The 22,362-nt window shown below is 52.1% G+C and overlaps 1 protein-coding gene across 10 annotated transcripts; it reads right to left on the reverse strand.

Moving 5' to 3' along the window:
- Nucleotides 1-384: 384 nt before the first annotated feature.
- LOC133357611 (uncharacterized) lies at nt 385-18,427 on the reverse strand. 10 transcript variants are annotated; one of them, XM_061575640.1, is made up of 7 exons: nt 18,295-18,427; nt 16,663-16,767; nt 14,425-14,505; nt 11,226-11,867; nt 10,761-11,107; nt 8,044-8,369; nt 385-6,927 (listed from the first exon to the last, which is right to left on the reverse strand). In XM_061575640.1, exons 5-7 carry the CDS (start codon nt 10,983-10,985, stop codon nt 3,945-3,947), a joined length of 3,534 nt encoding a protein of 1,177 aa, XP_061431624.1. In that variant the 5' UTR covers nt 10,986-11,107; nt 11,226-11,867; nt 14,425-14,505; nt 16,663-16,767; nt 18,295-18,427; the 3' UTR covers nt 385-3,944. The 10 variants fall into 10 exon arrangements, with proteins under 10 accessions (XP_061431624.1, XP_061431622.1, XP_061431621.1 ...); XM_061575638.1 differs by lacking the exon at nt 14,425-14,505 and adding an exon at nt 12,486-12,576 and having other exon boundaries at nt 16,591-16,767; XM_061575637.1 differs by having other exon boundaries at nt 16,591-16,767.
- Between the last annotated feature and the right edge of the window lie 3,935 nt (nt 18,428-22,362).

A 22,362-nucleotide genomic window follows, 5' to 3' on the forward strand; every position in this document is an offset into this window, starting at 1 on the left:
TCATCAGGAGAAAAAATAGCGGTAAAGCTGAGGTAGGTTGTTTTAAAGGTTTAAAAAGGATGGAAAAACCTTTCAAACATCCTGCCTCAGCAGATTTCCCGCTATTTTTTCTTCCTGATGAGGATTGCTTGTGTTGCGATCAAAACGCCGTAGTTTTTTTGTTATTTTCTTTGACCTTTCCGAAAGACCCAAGAATACTCAATATTGCTCTCTTAACTGCAAAAAAAAGATTTGGAAAGGACCATTTGTCAAGACGTGTCTCGAGACTCATGTGAGGCTTTCCTGGGTAGACAAGCGTATAAAAAAAACCACGAACGGACGTCCCAACTCTACCGTTGTGAATGCATGGGGAGAGCGGGCAGGAAGCAAACACATATGAGCGTGTAAACCTCAAGTGCACCTTTATTGAAAACAACAAAACGCGGCACACTTCAGCACACGACGAACACGGCCGCTGCCCGTGTACGTCGCCGTAAATCGAAGGTTGCACGGCACAAAATACGGGGAGGGGGGAGGACACACACACACGAGGCCCCCTTCCAAAAAAAACAATCATCCTCAACACCACTTGCAGATTTCCTGCCAAAACACAGCACTGGAACTCCGCTGCGACGTCGTACAGCGGAGCTACGGGACGACACCATTTCGACGAGTTTAGAAAAGCGAGCCGGCCCGGGCAGGACGACGTCCTCGTCGTCGTCGCGAGATGGGGACGGTGGTGGCCGGCGGTCGACAACGAACCGCGGAGCGGCAGCCGAAGAGGGACCGTCTGTCACGGAGATGGAGCGGTGAAAACGGCCGGGTGGATCGTTACATCGTGGAAGATCGAAGGGAGGGCGACGGCCTGGGCAGGCCTCCACCCACAAGTGGCTTGAGCATGGCCGACGATAAGAATTAGCACTTAAAAAGTCGCTCGCACGCCACGGCAACTTCAATGTCCCTTGCAGCTCAGCCGTTCCCCCCCCACCTTCCACCGCGCAATGGCGGCTGTCCCTGTGCGGCACAAGGAGTACACAGCAGCAGCCTGCAGATGAGCATCCGTGTGCCAGTTGGGGGGCGACGACGAGGACGATTGCAGTGGTCCGGCACCGCTTCCTGTCGTTGCCGCCACAGTTTAAACGCACAAATGTGTAGATGCACAACCGTTCGTATAAACCGCACAGCGCAGCGGCGATTCACAAATACGGACACCACCGGCGTTCTTCTGTGATGCAATGACGCAGGCAGGTGGGGGCTCTTCCAGCGGCCGCGCTTTTCAAGTCACTTCCGCGCGAGGATCCTACCGCACGAGCCGCAAAGAATTTCACGCGGAAAAAAATCCTACATTTTTTTGTTCTACTTCACTCAGCCACTGCATTGGCTACGCACCTAACAGTATACGCTGCAGCGCAAGGCACTTGTAACTTGGGCGACAATTTAAACGTTTCGACGAAGGGGCCCACCCCTGGCGCCAACGTTTGTTGTTGTTGTTGCTGAGAAATTAAAATACTGTAAGAAATTTCGGAAATAAATGTATTCGACGGTCGCGTACGAGAATATAATAAGTAGAAGACGGCTCGAGCCAGCGCTACACATTGCGGGCAAGATGCCTTTGTACAACCATCAAACACTTTAAATACAGTCACTTTAACTATAGACACGCAAATCAATATCAATAACTGAGTGCACCCTGCGCACAGCTGGGTATCCACACACGTTTAGAGCAAACAAATGTTGCGTTGTAAAAAAAACAGCATTCGTTTGTATCTCTCGCAGAGGCGTGATACCACGGCCCACGGAAGTAGATGTCACAGAGCTACTTCCGAGATTCCTTTGTCACCTCTGGTCCACAGAGTAGGAGGCGGGAGGTGGGGGCAGCACTTTCACACCCGCTACACGTATGAGAGCAGTGTTTGTCGAGTGGCAGTCGAGCAGATACTTACTCTGCTAGAATTGAGCCAGGTTAAGTGCACAAATTTGATTCGATCAGATTTTTTTTTGTGGGTGCAGTCATTGGTCGATCGGTCCAACGACCTCGAAACTCACGACACTCGAGACATCGGTTTGATCACATGGCGCAGCGGCTCGCAACTGGGATTTGAACCCAAGATCTCGACGTTTGTACCCCGTGTGCGTGCGCCAGGAGGCCGTTTCTCTCATCAGGCGGTGAACATTTCTTTAAAGTGCAATTTCTTAATTAAAAGCCCATCTCCACGTAAGGGCGCGTTTCTAAATCTCCCCGTGAAGGCGTTTGGCCAAATGTTTTCGGTGTTGATCATTCGCAGGGGACTTGACGTGGAAAATTATCGCCAAACTGCCCATGGACGATCCTGTGCAACGCCAGCAATAATTTGATCGTCGTGAAATGTTTTACGTCAAGAAGTTAACCGTTTAGGCATTGCACATGTACACAACAACAATAACAACCGCCATCCGCCATTAAGTGGCGGTGACATCACGACAGCGCTTGTGCCAGGCTATGTGCACGTTGGCCTCAACATGAACAAACACACAGACTTACAAAGCAATAAATAGGTTAAATACGAAGTAAACATTTCCGCTCACCACGTCACACACTGGACATCTGACAACAGACTGTAAACACGTTACCGGCAGTTGGACTCGAAGACCCCCGCCAAAAAAACCCACCACAAACACAAGTGTCTTTGCACAATGCATCAGACAAATGTTTCAAGTGCACATATTAGGGCGTCCATTGGACGCGGCCGACTGCGAGCGACTTGCGGCATCGAGCAGAGAACGCCAAGCCCGCACGTCCCTTTCCAGTAGACGCACGCATGTTCGGCTGTGACCACGTGCCCGCACAGATTCGCAATAAGGAATGTGCAGTCCTGCAGTCTGCAATGCAGTGTTTGCGACACTAATGTGTGCCCGACCAGCTAAACGAGAAACTAAACTATTTTCTATTTGAGCAGGTAAGGCCCCACTGAGCTACACAGCTCTTTTTTTCAGCAGCGACCTGGCTATCACAAATGATAGCTCAACGAAGTGGTTTATCGCGTGGACATTTACAGCAGCCAATACTCTAAACTCATGTTTCTAACTGTGGAGGGGAAAAACCGGAGGACCCGGAGAAAAATACACACGACCACGGGGAGAGAAACACGCAAACTCCAAAGATACAGCAGGCGTCAGGGTCGGGATCGGAACTACGACCTCCTGTATACCAGGCGAGGGAGTTAACATGTGTTGGATTCCCTGCACACACTGAAATCGTCGTCTTCAGCAGCAGCAGCAGTAACTGCTGCATTTGCTGATCAGAAACCCGCGTCACGTGCCGTGCCCTTGCCTTCACTCCGTGCCACGTGACTTGGGGGCGCTTGAGAGACCGCCACCCGTAGTCACGGCTCCGTCTGGCTGCAATAAATGTCCACGTGATAAAGCCACTTCGTGGACAGGTCGCTTCTATAAAAGAAGCTAATAGCTCAGTGGGCTTTACCCGATGAAATAAAAGTTATATTTTTAGTGATCAGCTTACCTTTCCTATTCTTTGAACTCCTATCTTACTTTAGGAGTGTTTGTTGTAGTAACTTTCTGACCCGCCCCCTACTGGACACCTGTGAAAAAGAGGCTTATTGCTCATGGCATTCCTCCGGTATAAAGATTCTGACTGGTGAGCTACAATCACGTCACAGACGGCGCGTGAATGTTTATTCCGGTTCCGATACGAACGAGGGCGTGCGACCGCGCCAAGGGGCTGTGCAGCAACAAACGACAAGCGCTGCACGACTTTCACCGCGGTCCATTCAAACTCCGACGTCAAATCCTAGCCCCGGTGGTGCTGGCAAATTCCGCCATCGACAAAATCTGTGCCGGAGTGGCTGTCGAGCGCGCGCGGTGACCGCATCGGGGCCCCGCGGGTCGGAGGGGCCCAGGTTCCCGGGATGACGGCACGGGAACGCCACGAGCGAGAGCGCACCGGGGGAATGCGCCCCCCCCCCCCGTCACTGCTCGCCGTGCTGAGTGGGCGCGCGGGCCCCGTACGGCCCGGGCTGCAGCCCGTACGGCCCCTCGTGAAGTCCGTACGGCCCGTCCTGCAGCCCGTACGGCGGCGGGGCCGGCTCGCCGCCACCGCCGCCGCCTCCGTGCCACCGCTGCTGCTGCTGTTTCTGCTGCAGCTGCGGTGGCAGCAGCTGATGCAGCAGCGGGAGGTGAGGGCGGTACAGCTCCTGGAAGGGGTACAGCCCCAACGCCGGGTAGCCGTGCTGCTGCTGCGGGCTGGCCGTGTGCCGGGCAAGGTGCCCAGAGCCCACCGGCTGCCCGGCCAGACTCTCAATGGGGCCCAGAAGTTGGTGCGGGTGCTGGCTTGGCAGCGCTGGCGGCGGCGGCAAGGGAGGGCAGAGACGGGGAAACCCGCGATGGGGCTCTCGGCCCTGCGGCGGCTCGACGTGGCGCCTGCGCGCCGCTCTCTCAGCGTCGCACCCCGCGCGGAGAGGCGAGGCTCGAGGTGGGAACTCGTACGGCGGGATCGGCGGGCACTGTCGCCCAGCGCTCTGCGCGAGCGCCGCGGACGCTGGGGGGCGCGGCTCCTCCGTGGTCGCACCGAACTGCCGGCTCGGGACTTCGCGAGCGTCCGCGTCGACGCCGGCAGCCCGGCCCGACTCCGGCACGGCGGCTACCGCCTGCGGGGCGGCCTGGACGCGAGTGAACAGGGAGCACGGCATTCCTCGCAGCGCGTCGACGGGCGGACCTCGTGGTAAGCCACTCGACGCGTCAGATGCGCACGCGTCGCCGTGAAGGTTCCCGGCCGATGCCTCTCGGGCGTACGCCTGCACTGGCTCCTGCTTCAAATCCTGAATGCGATCCCGAGCGGGAACAGCCTCGCGCGCCCGAGCGAGGTGCTTGGCGTCACCCTGGCCGCTCTCCGTCGTCGCCGGCACCTGCGCTTCCTCCCCCGACAGATCTCCCTCCTTGCCGTCAACAGCCGGGGCCTCGCTCCCGGTCGTGCGAACGCGGCCAGACGTTCGAAACTCGGCGTCGCCCGCCGGTGTCTCGGCGTCGCCCCGACCGCTCCGGGCTGGGTCTTCGGTAAATCCCTCCGGAGCGCAACAATCGCTTCTCGCGCCTCTTCCCTCCGCGCCAGCCCCCAAGTCGGGGAGCTTGCGGGAGTCGGAAGCGTCGTCAGGCGTCGTGCGTCGCCCGCCCTCCGCCCCCTCTTCCTGGCGCTGCCGCCCGGCACGGCCGCCGCTGGCGGCATCGCCCCCGGGCGAATCCCTCACGGGCTCCGCGCGTGCGCCGCGACGGGGCTCATCCGCCGGCTCGCGCGCGGAGCGGCAGGCCGAGTCGTCGGCGTCTGCGGGAGCGAGCGTTCGTCCGGGGAAGCCGCGATCCGCGCCCACCGAGGCTCCGCCGCCGTCGCCTCCGCCAGCGGATCCCGAGAGCTCCTCCTCATCCTCCTTCTCGGACACCTGCGTGCACTGGTCGACTTCTTCCACGAACTCGTCCTCCGGTTCGCTCTCCAGTTTCACCCGCTTGGGCAAATACTCGTCCACCACGACGCAATCCGACTCGTCCCCGGGGCTCTCCTCCACCGCGACGGCTCGCGCACCACTCCGCCGCGGACGACGACGAGGAGGCGGGCGACGCCGAGGTGGAGGCGGAGGAGGCGGCGGGGCCGGCCCCCGCGTGGATTTGGAAGCGGCCTTCCCGCCCGGCTTCCTGGCGGCCCTGCTACGGGCCGAGCCCCGGGCGGCGGCGCCTCTCCGCGGCTTCCTCGCCGCCTCCGGCGCGGGGCAGTGGACGATCTGAACGGCGGGGTCCACCACGAAGTCGGTGGGCAGGTGCGCCATCTCGTGGTACTGCAGAAAGCAGCCGACGCGGCACAGGTGCACGTTGCAGATGACGCAGCCGTAGCTGCTCTGCACGCCGCGCCCCTTCGCCGTGCGGCATCCGCGGCGGCTGCACAGCACGCACACGCGCTTGCGCCCCGTGAACTTGACGCACACGTGCCTACTCAGGTGCTCGGTCGAGATCACCTTCTCGATGTCGCGCTTGCGCCGCGGCCGCTTCGCCGCGCGCCCCTCGGCGTAGCCGGCCACCAGCTGCTTGGCGAGCAGCAAGCGGAACTGCAGGTGGCTCGCGGGCAGCTTTGGGGGCGGCACGTTGCTCAGCCGGTGTACGGTGTAGGCGTTCGCCACGGCCGTGTTGACGAGCACGAAGACGAGGTGGCGCCACCACTTCTTGCCCTCGCGGCCCAGCGAGTAGCAGGTGCGCAGGTGCACGGCGGCGTCGGCGCCATCCTTGGACGCGTTGAAGTTGCCGACGGGCTGCGGCCGCTCGGGACACCCGCCGTCGGAGCAAAAGCCGGGCCTCTTCTGCGCCGGCTCCATGATCGGCCGGCAGTTGGTGGAGAGCGTGGTGATGCGCTTCTTCTCGCCCCACGCGCACGCCACCAGCTGCCCGCTCTGGCGGAAGTGCACGTCGCCCCTCCGGAGGCGCGCGTCGCGCAGGTCCAGCGGGAAGCCGCGGTGGTACGCGCGCACGGCGCCGCACGCGTACACCCCCCGGCGGAGCAGGTCGCGCAGCAGGCGGGCGCTCGTGAAGAACCTGCCGAAGTAGACGTGGTGGCGGTGGCCGCGCAGGCGGCGCGTCAGCTGCATCATCGTGTGGTGGCCCATGCCGTGCCGCATGATGTACTCGTCGGCGCCCGTGTGCACGAAGAAGGAGTGCACGTAGCCCGACGTGGCGCAGGCCGACATGAACACCTTGATGCCGTACTTGGTGGGCTTCGCCTCGGCGTACGGCGAGAACTCCATGGTGCCCTTGAAGCGGCACGTCGCCTCGTCCACGGTGATGTCGCGGAACGGCACGAAGTGCCGGTGGAACGCCGAGAGGAGGTGGTCGATCAAGGGCCGCACGCGGTACAGGGGGTCATAGCCCGCCTCGCCCTTCTTGGGCATCTTCTCGTCGTCGGTGAGGCGGAGGTACCTGCGCCCATCGCGCAACAATCGGAAGCGGAATGTTTATTTATGCTGGAGGAGTCCGATGAGCTATGAAGCTCTTTGCAAAGCGCGGCCAAAAGTCGCAACGCAAGTTTCCATTTTGCCTCAAAGGCCGGCCGAGCGAGCGGCAGCGCATTTGTCACCTGTCGCAGGAGTTTGTGCATCGAACGAGTAAACATCTTGGTGGACATTGCCGGTAACATCTGGCGGTCTGACTCTGTACATCGAGACTTTTGGGTGACAACCGGTTTGATTGTTTTGAATAAATACTGTTAAAATGATGCACTCACAGAAAGCTGTTGGCCCTATTGGCTGTGTAAATAATATTTTTTACGTAGAGACGGATTTCTGAAGGAGACGTAGTGTCCGATTATTTTGTCACGTACATTCTCCAAAACGGCACCGATGATTATTGTGCTATCCCGTGCGCTGGTGTCACGGTCAGGTATGGCCCACTGAGCTATGTAGCTCTTTTTCAGAAGCGACCTGGTCATCACAAATGATAGCTCTACTTAGTGGCTTATCATTGCGTGGAAATTTACAGCAGACAAACACTTTAAACGCGTGACGTTGATTCTAACGGTGGAGGGAAAAACCGGAGGTCCCGGAGAAAAATCCACGTGGCCACAGGGAGAGAGACACACAAACTCTAAATATATCAGCAGGCGTCAGGATCGGGATCGAACCCACGACTTCCTGCATACCGGGCGAGGTAGTCAACATCTCGCCACCACGACGCCCCAATGAAATGAAAAGCATTCATTGGAAGATCACTTTGAATTTTCTTTTTTTTACAGCATTGGAAAATGATTTAAGCGTTGCAGACTTGGATTTATCGCATGCATATTTATAGCACCCAAATATTCTAAACGCATTTTTCTAAATGTGAAGGGGAAAAACCGGAGGACCCGGAGAAAAATCCACACGACTGCGGGGAGAACATACAAACTCCAAATATACAGCAGGTGTCAGGGCCGGGATTGAACCCACGACCTGCTGTATACCGGGCGAGGTAGTTAACATCTCTCCACCTTGGTGAGATGTTAACGCACCCCCCTCCCCGCCGCCCCCCCCCCCCCCAGCACTTCGCTGACGAACGCACCGCATGAGGTTCTTGAAGCGGTTGCGGGACATGGCGCGCTGTATGAACTGGTTTCCCAGGCAGTCGTCGGTGGCCCAGTACTGGTTGAGCTCGGGCAGGACGTTGATGCCCATGACGAGCAGGACGCCCAGGAAGGTGGACACGGTGGCGCGGGTCGCCGGCTTCCAGCCGACGGCGTGGCTCTGCACGGCGCAGCGGTTCGTCTCGGCGGCGATGCGCTCCATGAACGCGTCGTCCAGAAAGAGCTTCAGGAACTCCAGGGGCTCCGCGCCGGGCTTGAGCGAGTGCACTGGCCCGGAGCTGCGAGTGAACGCCTCCACCTTCACCTACACAGCGGCGGTAGTCACGTTAAACAAAGAAGAATAAACTTTTATTTTATTTGATCACTTAAGGCTCACCGACCTGTGTACAGTAACCCCTTCCCAACCGGGAATTTACCAAGTGCGAGATTAGAGTATATGCGGATTTACGTCTGTATAGCTGTTTACCGTGAGATTTGAGTATAAGCAATTTGACTCCCGTACACCTACTCTTTGGGCCTTTCGGTAAAGTCACGTAGATAGAAAGATAGATCACGATGTTTCGATCGCAACACAGGCAATCGTCTTTAGTGAAGACTTTAGTGAAGACGATTGCCTTTGTTGCGATCGAAACGTCGTGATCTATAATTTTTTCTATCTACGTGACTTTACCAAAAGACCCAAAGAGTATAATTTCCTGCAGTCACGAAACCTTTAAATCCCATCCACCTGTTAACCAACCACGAGCATCTCGGTTTGAGTGCTACGCGAAACGCGAGCCGTCGCGCCGAGTCGTCAAATCAAAATCGCCGCTACCGCCCCACCCACCCCCCCCTTGCTAGACATCCCCTCCTCGAAGCTCCCGACTGAACGTGATGGTGGGGCCCCCATAACCTACGGGCTATCTCCCCCACGCCTGTCGGACGGTACAGCTGCCATTGGGAGTATCGCGCGCAAATGTCTATGACGGGTCGTACAAGCTTCATAATGCGCCGTTAAGGGGCCTAGTGTTTTGATAAAACAAAATAAATTTTGCCGCGGCCGCCAAGCCTCCGCCGCGTTGTCTCAGACTCCCGTGAGATGTGAGAAGGTGCCTCTAGCTCTGGAGCTACCCCCAATCTTCTCTCCGTTCCACCACATTGCTACCTCCGCCCTATAGATGATAAGCCTGCTAAAGCCTCAAGCCACTTTCTGTTTCGGACCCAGACGACCCTGAGAGTGTGGAGATGGAGGAGAAAAAGGGTTCAGAGGACTCAATAACAATCCACCTGCCTGCCTCAACCATCACCCCATCATCACCATCATAATCATCAAAGGTAAATGCAATTTAATTTACTGCACTTTTACTCATTAAGCACGTCTTAAACGTCACTAAAATTATCTTTATTTAGTTGGCTGTGTTCATCGATTAATTTTAGTGAACGAAAAACAATATTTGTACGGGATTTCACTTGCGACCTTGGTCACCCTCACCCTATTTTCCCCTTAAGGTCCTCATGTTGTAGTACAGAGTTACAGAGTTAGACTGATGGCCTTAATCTACGTTGTCTTGTGGTTGTTGTTGTTTGGCCTTCATCCCACTGGGATTTTTGCGCAGTGTTGGTGTACGGTGCTTTTTCTGCAATATTTTGCTGTCTTTTCTTGGATTTTCTGTTTGCACAGTCACTTTAAGATGTTTTCTTATTCATGTTTTTGTTTTGTTTGTTGCGGTTGCACCCGATTCAAGAGCCGAATGGCTCACAGGGTTATACCTAATAAATTAACTTGAACATGATGTTTACCAACCGCGAATTTACTAACCGCGGGGGGTTTTCAGAAACCCAACCCTCGCAGATTGGCACGGGATTACTGGATAGCTCTTTTCGAAATACTCTCAATGCACGTTTCTAATGTGGAAGTGAAAACCGGAGGACCACAGGGAGAACATGCAAACTCCAAACATAAGGCAGGGTCACACACGACCTCCGGTTTTCCCCTCCACATTTAGAAACATGCGTTCAAAGTATTTGGCTGCTATAAATTCCACATAAGCCACTTCACTGAGCCATCATTTGTGATGGCCAGGTCATATAGCTCAGTGGGCCTTACCTGGTAAAATAAAAATAGTTTAGTCGTTTAGTTTGACTATAGTGCCACTATAGGGCGCCAATTGCTATGTATGGTCCCAATTAAGTCATTTTCCCACACTTGGATTATCAATGAAACCCGATTCAAGAGCTTCTTAGCTCACAGGGCAATTCTAAATAAATTGTCCTAACAGTTCTAATGAATGTACACACCTACAAACGTTTTATTTCTTGGGATGTTTGAAAAATGAATATCCGCAGCCTCTCCTCATACTTGTGAACTTCTTTCGCACCGTACGTAGCCAACCGTGCTAATCGGAGGTGGGAGAAAAGGACAAAAAACTAAACACAAAGCAGATCTAAATAAATTAGTTTTCAATCTAGATTATCTAAAATTGTATAGCGTCAGTGGCTTATTAATATCGGGAGAGCGTTCCAGACGGCCGCAGAAGCGCATCTGAAAGAGCGCGATGCGGTGATCGTCTTTGTTTGACGGTTAGCCAGAAGGATGACCGGAGTTCGTGTGATGATGGTTTATGCTCCTTGATGAGATCAGCAAGGTATTGTGGTTCATTTGTGGCAAGCACTTTGTGCGCAATGAGTGCGACCCTTCACCACCGTAGGTCGCTACCTCGTCCACGCTGAGCTCCTGCGTCCAGCGAATTTGCGAGCCGCCCTCTTCCGCCGCGGGCTTCCCCCTTGTCGCGTTGTCGGCCGCTTCCACGACGACCAACGAAACGTCATCATCGTCCTCCTCTTCCTCTTCCTCCGAGGAGGACCCTAGCACCTCGTCCAAGACCTCCACGCAGTCGTCGCCGCTGTCGGACGCCTCCAGCTTGAGGTCGGATTCCGCCATGGCTTCCTGGCGCGCCACTGCCGCCAAGGGTCGGTCGCCTCACCGCAGCAGTAAAACCACGGGAAGTGGAGACACCGTGACCCGCCTTCCTTCCTTCCGAGCCGACGGCCTTAGTGGCTGATCTACGAGCAAAATACACAGCAGCAGTCAGCGGCTGACACGTAGCAACAAAGCGGTCGAGACGGATGTGAAAGCCGGCACAATATTTGTACTTATTAACCGCTGGCGCGCTGGACTTACTAACAACCCAGAGGTCGGCGGTTGGAACTCCCAGCGTGGCAGTTGAAACGGTGCAAATTTCTTAAATTCCTCCAGCCTGTCCACTCAGTAGAATTAACTGGTCTAACAGAAGGTTGGGTATGGTGGGGGTAAAAGGTAGGCACTCCCACCTCTTTTCAAGACGTCTAACCAGCGTGGAAGAGTGGCTCAAATTCACCCACGAGACGTGGATCCCTGCGGTGTTGCACCTTGACCTTCTTAACCACCGGCAAAAACCACCAAGCCCTCTTCAAGACTGACGGCCGTCTGTTCACGTGGCCAAGGTTTGAATGAGCCGACGTGTGCTCAAATCCCTGAGCGAGCAATTCATTTTTTCTATCAAGCGATCGCTTGTATTGCTGATATTGTAACGGCGACCTTTGGCACGGCTAGTTGTCGTCTGACCGGATGTGACGCGAGCTCGTTTTGAAATCGAGACACCGTGCGCGTCTCTTGCAACATTGCCGCGCTTGTGACGTGCCCACGTCGGTCTTGACAACTTGACCGGTAGACTGGTACTCCGCTGAGCCATGAGGAGGGGTTGTGAAGCCCTTCATCCAGCAGGGTATTGATCATGGTTGATGATGATGAAGAAGGAAGTCCTTGCAAGTCTGTAGCCTGCATCTTAAGATACACCGCAGAAAGAAAAATAACGAGTATTAATCATCGAGGAATAAACATCACAATGAAAAACTTTGAACGAAATATTATACGTCATGCAGTGTAAACAGAATCAGCGATGATGGCTACTCTACTTTACAAGCCTTTTGCCCATCCTAGGACAGAAGCTGTAATATTTACGAAAAAGTTGAGCAGAGTATAATTGTATCTTGTGTAAATGTAATGGCAGTTAATCTTGCACGAAAGAATGTCATCAAACACGACACTGCATTTAACTGTAGTACTGTATTGATGGAATTGATGCTTGCACGAACGATGTCATAAAACACCTCACTACATGTCACTGTAGCACTGTGTTTAACTGACCTTCAATTAGCCTTTTGCCCGTCCTAGGACAGAAACTGTAATATTAAAGATGTACATTCACGTATTCTTGTGCGATTGTTAATTGTTTTAGGAATTGTTGCACGTAAAAAAAACATTCTTAACTTAAAAAATGAAACCTCGGTATACGATATTTTGTGTGAATCTCTTGTACTGTATTAATGGCAGTGATTCTTGCACAAAACTACGTTATAAAAAACCTCACTTCATGCCACTGTATCACTGCATTTAACTCACCTTCAATTAGTTCGAAATCACTGTTCTGATACTTTATTTTCAACTGATTTCGCTCGCTGGGGTTGTAATCAATTTGAATTCGATACAATGCCTGGAAAATCACGGAGAAATGTAAATATTTTATCATAATTTAGACGCAAAAACTTGACTTACCTTTTGTTTCAAGTGCTGAAGAAATATATCAAGACACCAAATCCACTTTGTTGCTGCATAGAATTATTTATTTGATTAACTTTCAATAAATAAACGTCAAATTTAAAGAGAATTTGCGTAATTTTATTTTATTTCCGCTCGATCTGCGGGAGTGTAAAAATCCACCCGCTCATGATTATTAATGAGGGGGGGGGGGGGCTCTTTTGCAGTGGCATCACGTACGGATGTCGCACTGTGCTGCGTATATTTAATTTTAACCGTCACTTTCTGTAAAGAAACGTGATATTTGAAGCGACTTTGCAAAAAATATCTTTCCACTCGACCTTCCGCGTGAGTGTAAAAATCCACCCGCTCATGAATATTTATTATTAATGACGGGGGGGGGGGGTTGCGGCATGTGGAGTGACGTCACGCGCATTACACACATTTCTGGGCTATTATATTAGTAATTGATACGCATAGGGAGTGGCAGTGTCGTGGTTAGCGCACACTAAAAACTCAGTGGCCCAAGTTCGATCCGCATTCACGACTAATAACAGTGGCGAATATTTGAACCAGTCCTGGGCCTTCCCTAGGTCGATTCAGCCTTAAATGAGTACCCAGTGTGATGTGTAAACATCGCCACTGGGGCATGGTTCTGGCCACCCATCCCCATCGTGTGCCGTGTCGACCTTCATCGTGCTCGTGAACAGCACTCGCCCCGAGTGTGTTAATGCTATATGGGGGATTTGCCTCATTGATATGTCAAAACACTGTGTGGACATCTCTAAACACAAACCACAGGACATTTGGTCCCGGGCATGACTTAATCTCATGCGCTCTAATGTTGCATTGCAATCAGTGAATGACGCAACTCACGGGCATGTTGATTGTATGCCCATGTACACACTCAAGATTGCTTTCAGTGAAAAGTCTAACATTTACTAAAATTTCCTTTCAAATTTTTTTGGATTCCAAAGAACACAGGATGAGATGTTACTATCCTTTGTGCAAGCACTTCCAAGAGTTCATGAACAGTGAGCCTGGTGAAATTTGGGGAGCGCATCGTCAGTAGTGACCCTTTGGTTCCTAGGGTGTTTCGGCCTTTCATACTATACACCCTCCCCAAAGGCGGCCAGCGACAGGGTGATCAATCCTACGCTTGCGTCCCATTCCCAATTAGTCATAGGAGTTGCCTTGTTGTTGGTAGCCAACATCCCATGGGACTATGCATGGCAGGGGCGTCCTCCTCCCTGAGTCAAGCATTGTTGACTGCATACCTCCTGGCCCTCTCACTTTGGGGCCCAGCTGGGGTCTTTCCTCTTCATCCAGAGCCACTGACTGCTGCCTTCTGCCGCCTCCGATACAGCTTTGATTGCCGAACGCACGTAAAACATAAATTGTAACACTTCCACATTAACAACTTGAACTGATCGCGCGTGGAAAGAAAAAAACACAATGAAAAAAGGTTCATATTACATAGGTATGCACGCTGAACAACTTTCGCACCGTACGGGGCCAAAGAAGTTCAACATGCATACACAAGTACAGGGATTCATCGACTTACGACTATTCGACTTACGAACTTTTAGAGATACAAACAAACCTGTCCGTATGTACAGTTGCCTGTTCGGATCGACAGTCATAAGTGCAACCGCCACGCAACAGATGGCGGTGGTGGCATCTAGTTCTGCACGTGAAGAACCAAAGCCATTCACCGTGTTTAGTGCACACACCGTACAACATGTTTGGAATCGACACGAGTAAAGTTGGACTTACGAACAAACCGACTTACGAACGAACAGACCTCTGGAACCTAACTCGTTCATAAGTAGAGGAATCCATGACATATGAACTGTCATGTGGAAATGGCTTCGATGTGGTCACGCTGAAAAATAAAGGCAACATTCCCACCACAAGCTATTTAGTTTGCTGTCCTTCCCCCGCACCTCCGATGAGTACGGTTGGCTACGTACGGTGCGAAAGAAGTTCAACACGGATACCACACTCAAGAGACGATGGGACAGCCTCGTTTGCAAGAGCGAACCGGGTCACTAGAACGGAGCAGTGCGGGATTTCGGACTGAGAGCGCGCTGCGTTGGATCAGCTCACAGGACGGCGGAGGTTCAGCTGGTGCACCAGAGATTCAGCTGGTGCACCAGAGGTTCACCGCCCTGGTGGAGAGTCCATTGGGAGAACACAAAACGGGGCAACTCGGGCGGGCGTGTGTGTTGTCATCACGAGCCGATCGCGCGGACTGGCTTCAGATGCACTCGGTCGTCTGCAGACCACCCTCCCCACTGCAGAGAGGGCTCTGTCAGACCCGCCCTGAGAAACTGCCCCCCCCCACCCCAACACGTTAATCAACTACAGCACAAAAAACCACGAGCACACTCACACACACTGCTGTACGAATGTGTAAAGGGGACTATGTGTATTGTTACTCGCGTGTGTGTGTGAAATTACATGGAGTGTATATTACACAAGGCAAGCATAACCAGGCAGTATATTTTTTTAATCAGTGGCCAATTAAACTGGCCTCTTTGCTCCTCGAAGGTCATCATTCGGATACGTCAGACCCGGTTAATTTTGCCATGTGGTTGGTGGTGGTGTACATCAAACATTGATACACACGCGCGCACACACACACAACAAAACACTCCCACTACTCTCCGTTTCATCATTTCCAACGAAAGCCGCTCTCAGTCTCCCGTGAATACAAATCTGCCGCCAATTTGCATGCACCGCACTGTTCAAAGCAAATCCGTTTAATTGGCACTCTGCATATTCCAAAAAACAATTGTGAAATCGTGACACGCGCACTCCGGCAAATCTTTCCAAAGCTCCTTGTGTCCGGTGCTAAATCTCGCTTACACATTGGTTCGCCGAAGAGTTCCACAGAATTAAAAACGAGTGTATAAAACCTCACGACGGCCAATTCGCTTCCTTTGGGTTGCAAGTTTGCGGTGTTTTGTGCACACCGTACGTGTGTGTGGTGTGTACGAATACCTGCTTGTGCATTCCCATTCCTATTGCTATTACGAACACCAACATTTTAGAAAATGGAGAGCTTAAAAGCTCACTGTCTCAAACTGTGATCTTTAAATTGACTTGGGACACTGCTTTTGTCAATCCACTGCTGTACAAGGGTCTTGCCCATGCCGTGAGGCTTGTGGGGGTCTATTTTACCCAAACTTCACCATGCCGGTCAGAGTCGGTGAGTGAAGGCCTGGAGCATATGCGTGAGTAAATAGCGGGCGGTAGTATATATATTTTTTAAATATATATTTTTTACCAAGGCCCCAGTGAGCTATGTAGCTCTTTTTCAGAAGTGACCTGGCCACAAATGATAGACCAACAAAGTGGCTGATCACGTGGACATTTATAGCAGCCAAATACTCCTCGAAACGGATGTCGATTCTAAATGTGGAGGGGAAAACCGGAGGACGCGGAGAAAAATCCACGCGACCAGGGGGAGAGAGGCGTGCAAACTCCGAATATACGGCCGTCAGGGTCGGGATCGAACCCACGACCTCCCGTATACCAGGCAAGGTAGCGAACATCTCGTCACCGTGAGAGCTTAACAACAATGGAGTTTCCTAAACCGTCCCTCTGCTGACCACCCCACTTAGCAACCGCGACCGCTAAGACAACCTGGACCGCCCATCCAAACTCAAACCAGCTTGACTTTTTTGTGTTTAGTTTGTTGTCCATTCCCCCGCACCTTTGATTCGCACAGTTGGTTACATGCGGTGCGAAAGACGTTCAACATACATACATACAGCCCTCCGAGATCTGATGGGATCGGTCAAAATCTGGCCGATTTGGTCATCGGCAAAAGTGTATTCATATTTGTTGATTAAAGTGATGTCCTCTGCATGGCTTTACCCATTCGAATTGGCTGTGTTGCTGTGCGTGTACATAAACCCGGGTCTCCTTTGATCAAAAGATTTTGATCTCGTTAAGCTCTCACCTGGTTACAAAGGCCATCTGCGACATTTGAATCTCGACGCTGTATAAAGCCAAACCGATGTAGTTCTCGCACCAGATTGCGATGCTCTTCGCATCGCAGACCTTTTCAACGTGTGCAGCGTGCTCCCTTCTTGCGGTCCCACCGATCTCCCGGCATCATGGGTCTGGTTGTGTTGCCCTAGACAAAGGGGACGGAAGAAGACCGCTCTTACATTATGGGAAAACGAAATGCATCGCGCAATACTGCACCGGTTACGTGACAAACCTTACTAATTGGCTGTGTCGGGTGGTGGCGGGTTTAACAACACATTAATCTTTACGCGATCGAACCCCAAAAACACCTCTAATATGGATTCTTAAAATATTTAAGAAAATCAAAGTGGCCTTAAGCAGGACACACTCATGGCAATAAGGGATGTGGATGCCTGGCACGCTTGGCTATGTACGGTGCGAAATAAGTTCAACATATATACAGCATACAAACAACATGCATACAACATGCATGCACCAGTGGTGGAGTAGCAGCCAAGGAGCGGAACTCAAGCGATAGAACAACCTCCACGGAGGGAGACGGAGCAATGGAATCAGCCTCGGCGAGGAGGGAGCGATTAAATCCGTGCAGGTCCCTAGGTGTGAACGGTGACATCGCACGAGATGGCTGGTGACTTGTGGGGTGGTGGAAGAATTCGTATCCAGCAGTGGATCGACCATGGCCGACGACGATTATTGTGAGCAAAACATTTAACAGCAGTAATTTTTATTTTTTGTTAATAAAAAAAATATCTTCTTTCCAAAAACCAACAAATCTTCAACGGATCCTCGCCTGGTTCACCGACGAACAATACGCCACTAGAAATAAGAGAATGTTTTATTATTTCATAAAGATTTTTTTCACGGCGACGGGGGGGGGGGGCGAAGGAGGCGGCGGGGGGCGAAGGAGGAGGGGGGGCGAAGGAGGAGGGGGGCGAAGGAGGGGGGGCGGAGGAGGAGGCGAAGGAGGGGGGGGGCGAAGTGGGGGGCGGAGGAGGAGGAGGGGGGGGGGCGAGGGAGGAGAGGGAGGAGGGGGGGCGAAGGAGTGGGGGGCGAAGGAGGAGGGGGGGGCGAAGGAGGGGGGGCGAAGGAGGAGGGGGGGCGAAGGAGTGGGGGGCGAAGGAGGAGGGGGAGGCGAAGAGGAGGGGGGGGCGAAGGAGGAGGAGGGGGGGCGAAGGAGGAGGGGGGGGCGAAGGAGGAGGGGGGGGGGGCGAAGGAGGAGGGGGGGGGCGAAGGAGGAGGGCGAAGGAGGAGGAGGGGGGGGCGAAGGAGGAGGAGGGGGGGCGAAGGAGGAGGGGGCGAAGGAGGAGGGGGCGAAGGAGGAGGGGGGGGGGCGGAGGAGGGGGTGGGGGGGCGAGGGAGGAGGAGGGGGCGAAGGAGGAGGGGGGGGGGGCGAAGGAGGAGGGGGGGGCGAAGAAGGAGGGGGGGGCGGAGGAGGGGGGGGCGAGGGAGGAGGGGGGGGCGAAGGAGGAGGGGGGGGGCGAAGGAGGAGGGGGGGGGGGCGAAGGAGGAGGGGGGGGGGCGAAGGAGGAGGAGGGGGGGTCCCAGTTCCAGTGTCTCAATGGGGTTCCCACCCCAACTGCAGCCACGGGTCTCGGCTCACGGCGCGGAACACTCATCCCGCCTGTTCGCGTCTCTCTCTCCGCGTGTGTCTCCGTGTGCGCGCGGGTTTCACCTGCAGCATTGCACCCGACTGTTCCCACGCGGCAGCAGCGAGGACGGAGGAGGGGGAGACCCGAGACGAGGACGACGACGACGAGGAGGAAGAAGGAGGAGGATGAGAAGGAGACCGCATGGCGGACGAGCTCCGACGTAGGGTCCGCGGCGATTTGACGACGTCTTCGCGCGCGTTGCTGCCGAACGAAGAGCGTTCGCCGCGATCCCTTACCCGCCGTTCGAAAGGGCCGTTGACCGAAACGTCGCCTGTTGTCCATTGTCATTGGCGGGCGTGTTGAGTCACGGTCCCAGGTGGAGTTGGATTCGAGAATGGAGTTTTGGCTTTGCACAGTGCTGGACTGTGTACTGCCTAAAGTGTACTGTGTGTCTACTGCCTAATTTGTACTGTGTCTACTGCCTAATGTGTACTGTGTCTACTGCCTGATATGTACTGTGTCTACTGCCTAATGTGTACTGTGTCTATTGCCTAAAGTGTACTGTGTCTACTGCTTAATGTGTTCTGTGTGTCTACTGCCTAATGTGTACTGTGTCTACTGCCTAATGCTTACTGTGTCTACTGCCTTAATGCTGGTGTACTGTGTCTACTGCCTGATATGTACTGTGTCTAGTGCCTAATGTGCTACTGTGTCTACTGCCTGATAGTGTACTGTGTTCTAATGCCTTAATGTGTTACTGTGTGTCTACTGCCATAATGTGTCCTGTGTTCTGCCTGATCTACTGTGTCTACTGCCTAGGTACTGGTCTACTGCCTAATGTTGTACTGTGTCCTACTGCCTAATGTGTACTGTGTCTACTGCCTAATGTGTACTGTGTGTCCTACTGCCTAATGTGACTGTGTCTACTGCCTAATGTGTACTGTGTCTACTGCCTAAAGTGTACTGTCTCTACTGCCTAAAGTGTACTGTGTCTACTGCCTAAAGTGTACTGTGTCTACTGCTTAATGTGTACTGTGTCTACTGCCTAATGTGTACTGTGTCTACTGCCTAATGTGTACTGTGTCTACTGCCTAAAGTGTACTGTCTCTACTGCCTAAAGTGTACTGTGTCTACTGCTTAATGTGTTCTGTGTGTCTACTGCCTAATGTGTACTGTCTACTGCCTAATGTGTACTGTGTCTACTGCCTAATGTGTACTGTGTCTACTGCCTAAAGTGTACTGTGTCTACTGCCTAAAGTGTACTGTGTCTACTGCTTAATGTGTTCTGTGTGTCTACTGCCTAATGTGTACTGTTCTACTGCCTAATGTGTACTGTGTCTACTGCCTAATGTGTACTGTGTCTACTGCCTAATGTGTACTGTTCTACTGCCTGATGTGTACTGTGTCTACTGCCTGATGTGTACTGTGTCTATTGCCTAATGTGTACTGTGTCTACTGCCTAGTGTGTACTGTGTCTACTGCCTAATGTGTACTGTGTCTATACTGCCTAATGTGTACTGTCTACTGCCTAATGTGTACTGTGTCTACTGCCTAATGTGTACTGTGTCTACTGCCTAATGTGTACCGTGTCTACTGCCTAGTGTGTACTGTGTCTCTACTGCCTAATGTGTACTGTGTCTATTGCCTAATGTGTACTGTGTCTACTGCCTAATGTGTACTGTGTCTCTACAGCCTAATGTGTACTGTGTCTACTGCCTAATGTGTACTGTGTGTCTACTGCCTAATGTGTACTGTGTCTACTGCCTAATGTGTACTGTGTCTACTGCCTAATGTGTACTGTGTGTCTACTGCCTAATGTGTACTGTGTCTCTACTGCCTAATGTACTTGTTACTGCTTAATGTGTTCTGTGTCTCTACTGCCTAATGTGTACTGTGTCTCTACTGCCTAATGTGTACTGTGTCTCTAACTGCCTAATGGTACTGGTCCTACTGCCTAAATGTGTACCTGTGTCTCTACAGCCTAGATTGTGTGACTGGTGTCTACATGCCTAATTGTTACTGTGTGTCTACTGCCTAATGGGTGTACTGTGTCCTACTGCCTAATGTGTGACTGTGTCCTACTGCCTAAAGTGTAACTTCTCTACTGCCTGAAGTGTACTGTGTCTACTGCCTAATGTGTACTGTGTTCTACTGCCTAATGTGTACTGTGTATTACTGGCCTAAATGTGTTCGGGTTTCTACTGCCTAGTGTGTAACGGTGTCTAACTGGCCTAATGGTACTGTCTACCTACTGCCTAAATGTAGCTGGCTGTCCTACTAACTGGCCTGATGTGTACTAGTGTCTGTACTGCCTAAAGTGTGTAACGGTGTCCTACTTGCCTAATGTGTACTGTGTCTCTACTACTGCCTGAATGTGTACTGTGTCTGTACTGCCTAATTGGTACGGTTACTGCCTAATGTGTACGTGTCCTACTGCCTAAGTGTACTGTGTCTACTGCCTAATGTGTACTGTGTGTCTACTGCCTAATGTGTACTGTGTCTACTGCTAATGTGTACTGTGTCGACTGCCTAATGTGTACTGTGTGTCTACTGCTAATGTGTACTGTGTCTCTACTGCCTAATGTGTACTGTGTCTACTGCTTAATGTGTTCTGTGTCTCTACCTGCCTAAGTGTGTACTGTGTCTCTACTGCCTAATGTGTACTGTGTCCTCTACTGCCTAATGTGTACTGTGTCTACTGCCTAATGTGTACTGTGTCTACTGCCTAATGTGTACTGTGTCTCTACTGCCTAATGTGTACTGTGTCTCTACTGCCTGATGTGTACTGTGTCTCTACTGCCTAATGTGTACTGGTCTAACTGCCTAATGTGTACTGTGCTCTACTGCCTAATGTGTACTGTGTCTACTGCCTAATGGGTTCTGTGTGCTACTGCCTAATGTGTACTGTGTCTACTGCCTAATGTGTACTGTGTTCTACTGCCTAATGTGTCTGTGTGTCTACTGCTAATGTGTACTGTGTCTACTGCCTAATGTGTACTGTGTCTACTGCCTAATGTGTACTGTGTGTCTACTGCCTAATGTTCTGTGGTCTACTGCCTAATGTGTACTGTCTACTGCCTAAAGTGTACTGTGTCTCTACTGCCTAATGTGTACTGTGTCTGTACTGCCTTATGTGTACTGTGTCTATGCCTAATGTGTACTGTGTCTACTGCCTAATGTGTACTGTCTCTACTGCCTAATGTGTACGTGTCTCTACTGCCTAAGTGTTCTGTGTCTACTGCCTAATGTGTACTGTGTCTACTGCCTAATGTGTACTGTGTCTCTACTGCTAATGTGCACTGTGTCTACTGCCTAATGTGTACTGGTCTCTACTGCCTAATGTGTACTGTGTCTACTGCCTAATGTGTACTGTGTCTACTGCTTAATGTGTACTGTGTCTATGCCTAATGTGTACTGGTCTGTACTGCCTAATGTGTACTGTGTCTACTGCCTATGTGTACTGTGTCTACTGCCTAATGTGTACTGTGTCTACTGCCTAATGTGTACTGTGTCTACTGCCTAATGTGTACTGTGTCTACTGCCTAATGTGTACTGTGTGTCTACTGCCTAATGTGTACTGTGCTCTACTGCCTAATGTGTACTGTGTCTACTGAATGTGTTCTGTGTCTTACTGCCTAATGTGTACTGTGTCTTACTGCCTAATGTGTACTGTCTACTGCCTAATGTGTACTGTGTCTACTGCCTAATGTGTACTGTGTCTACTGCCTAATGTGTACTGTGTCTCTACAGCCTAATGTGTACTGTGTCTACTGCCTAATGTGTACTGTGTGTCTACTGCCTAATGTGTACTGTCTACTGCCTAATGTGTACTGTGTCTACTGCCTAAAGTGTACTGTCTCTACTGCCTGAAGTGTACTGTGTCTACTGCCTAATGTGTACTGTGTCTACTGCTAATGTGTACTGTGTATACTGCCTAATGTTTCTGTGTCTACTGCCTAATGTGTACGGTGTCTACTGCCTAATGTGTACTGCTCTACTGCCTAAGTGTACTGTGTCTCTACTGCCTGATGTGTACTGTGTCTGTACTGCCTAAAGTGTACTGTGTCTACTGCCTAATGTGTACTGTGTCTACTGCCTGATGTGTACTGTGTCTGTACTGCCTAATGTGTACTGTGTCTACTGCCTAATGT

This window comes from Lethenteron reissneri, chromosome 58 (assembly GCF_015708825.2).
Source record: "Lethenteron reissneri isolate LAM-NWPU_2019-01 chromosome 58, ASM1570882v1, whole genome shotgun sequence".
NCBI lineage: Eukaryota > Metazoa > Chordata > Hyperoartia > Petromyzontiformes > Petromyzontidae > Lethenteron > Lethenteron reissneri.

What these genes read in the sequence shown, in the direction of transcription:
- LOC133357611 (XM_061575641.1), bottom strand. Translation starts at nt 10,985, where the DNA reads ATGGCGGAATCCGACCTCAAGCTGGAGGCGTCCGACAGCGGCGACGAC. An exon ending in AGGAGCTCAGCGTGGACGAG is followed by an intron (nt 8,370 to 10,760) that starts GTAGCGACCTAC and finishes GCCGCTGTGTAG; the next exon opens with GTGAAGGTGGAGGCGTTCAC. An exon ending in CGCTTCAAGAACCTCATGCG is followed by an intron (nt 6,928 to 8,043) that starts GTGCGTTCGTCA and finishes CGATGGGCGCAG; the next exon opens with GTACCTCCGCCTCACCGACG.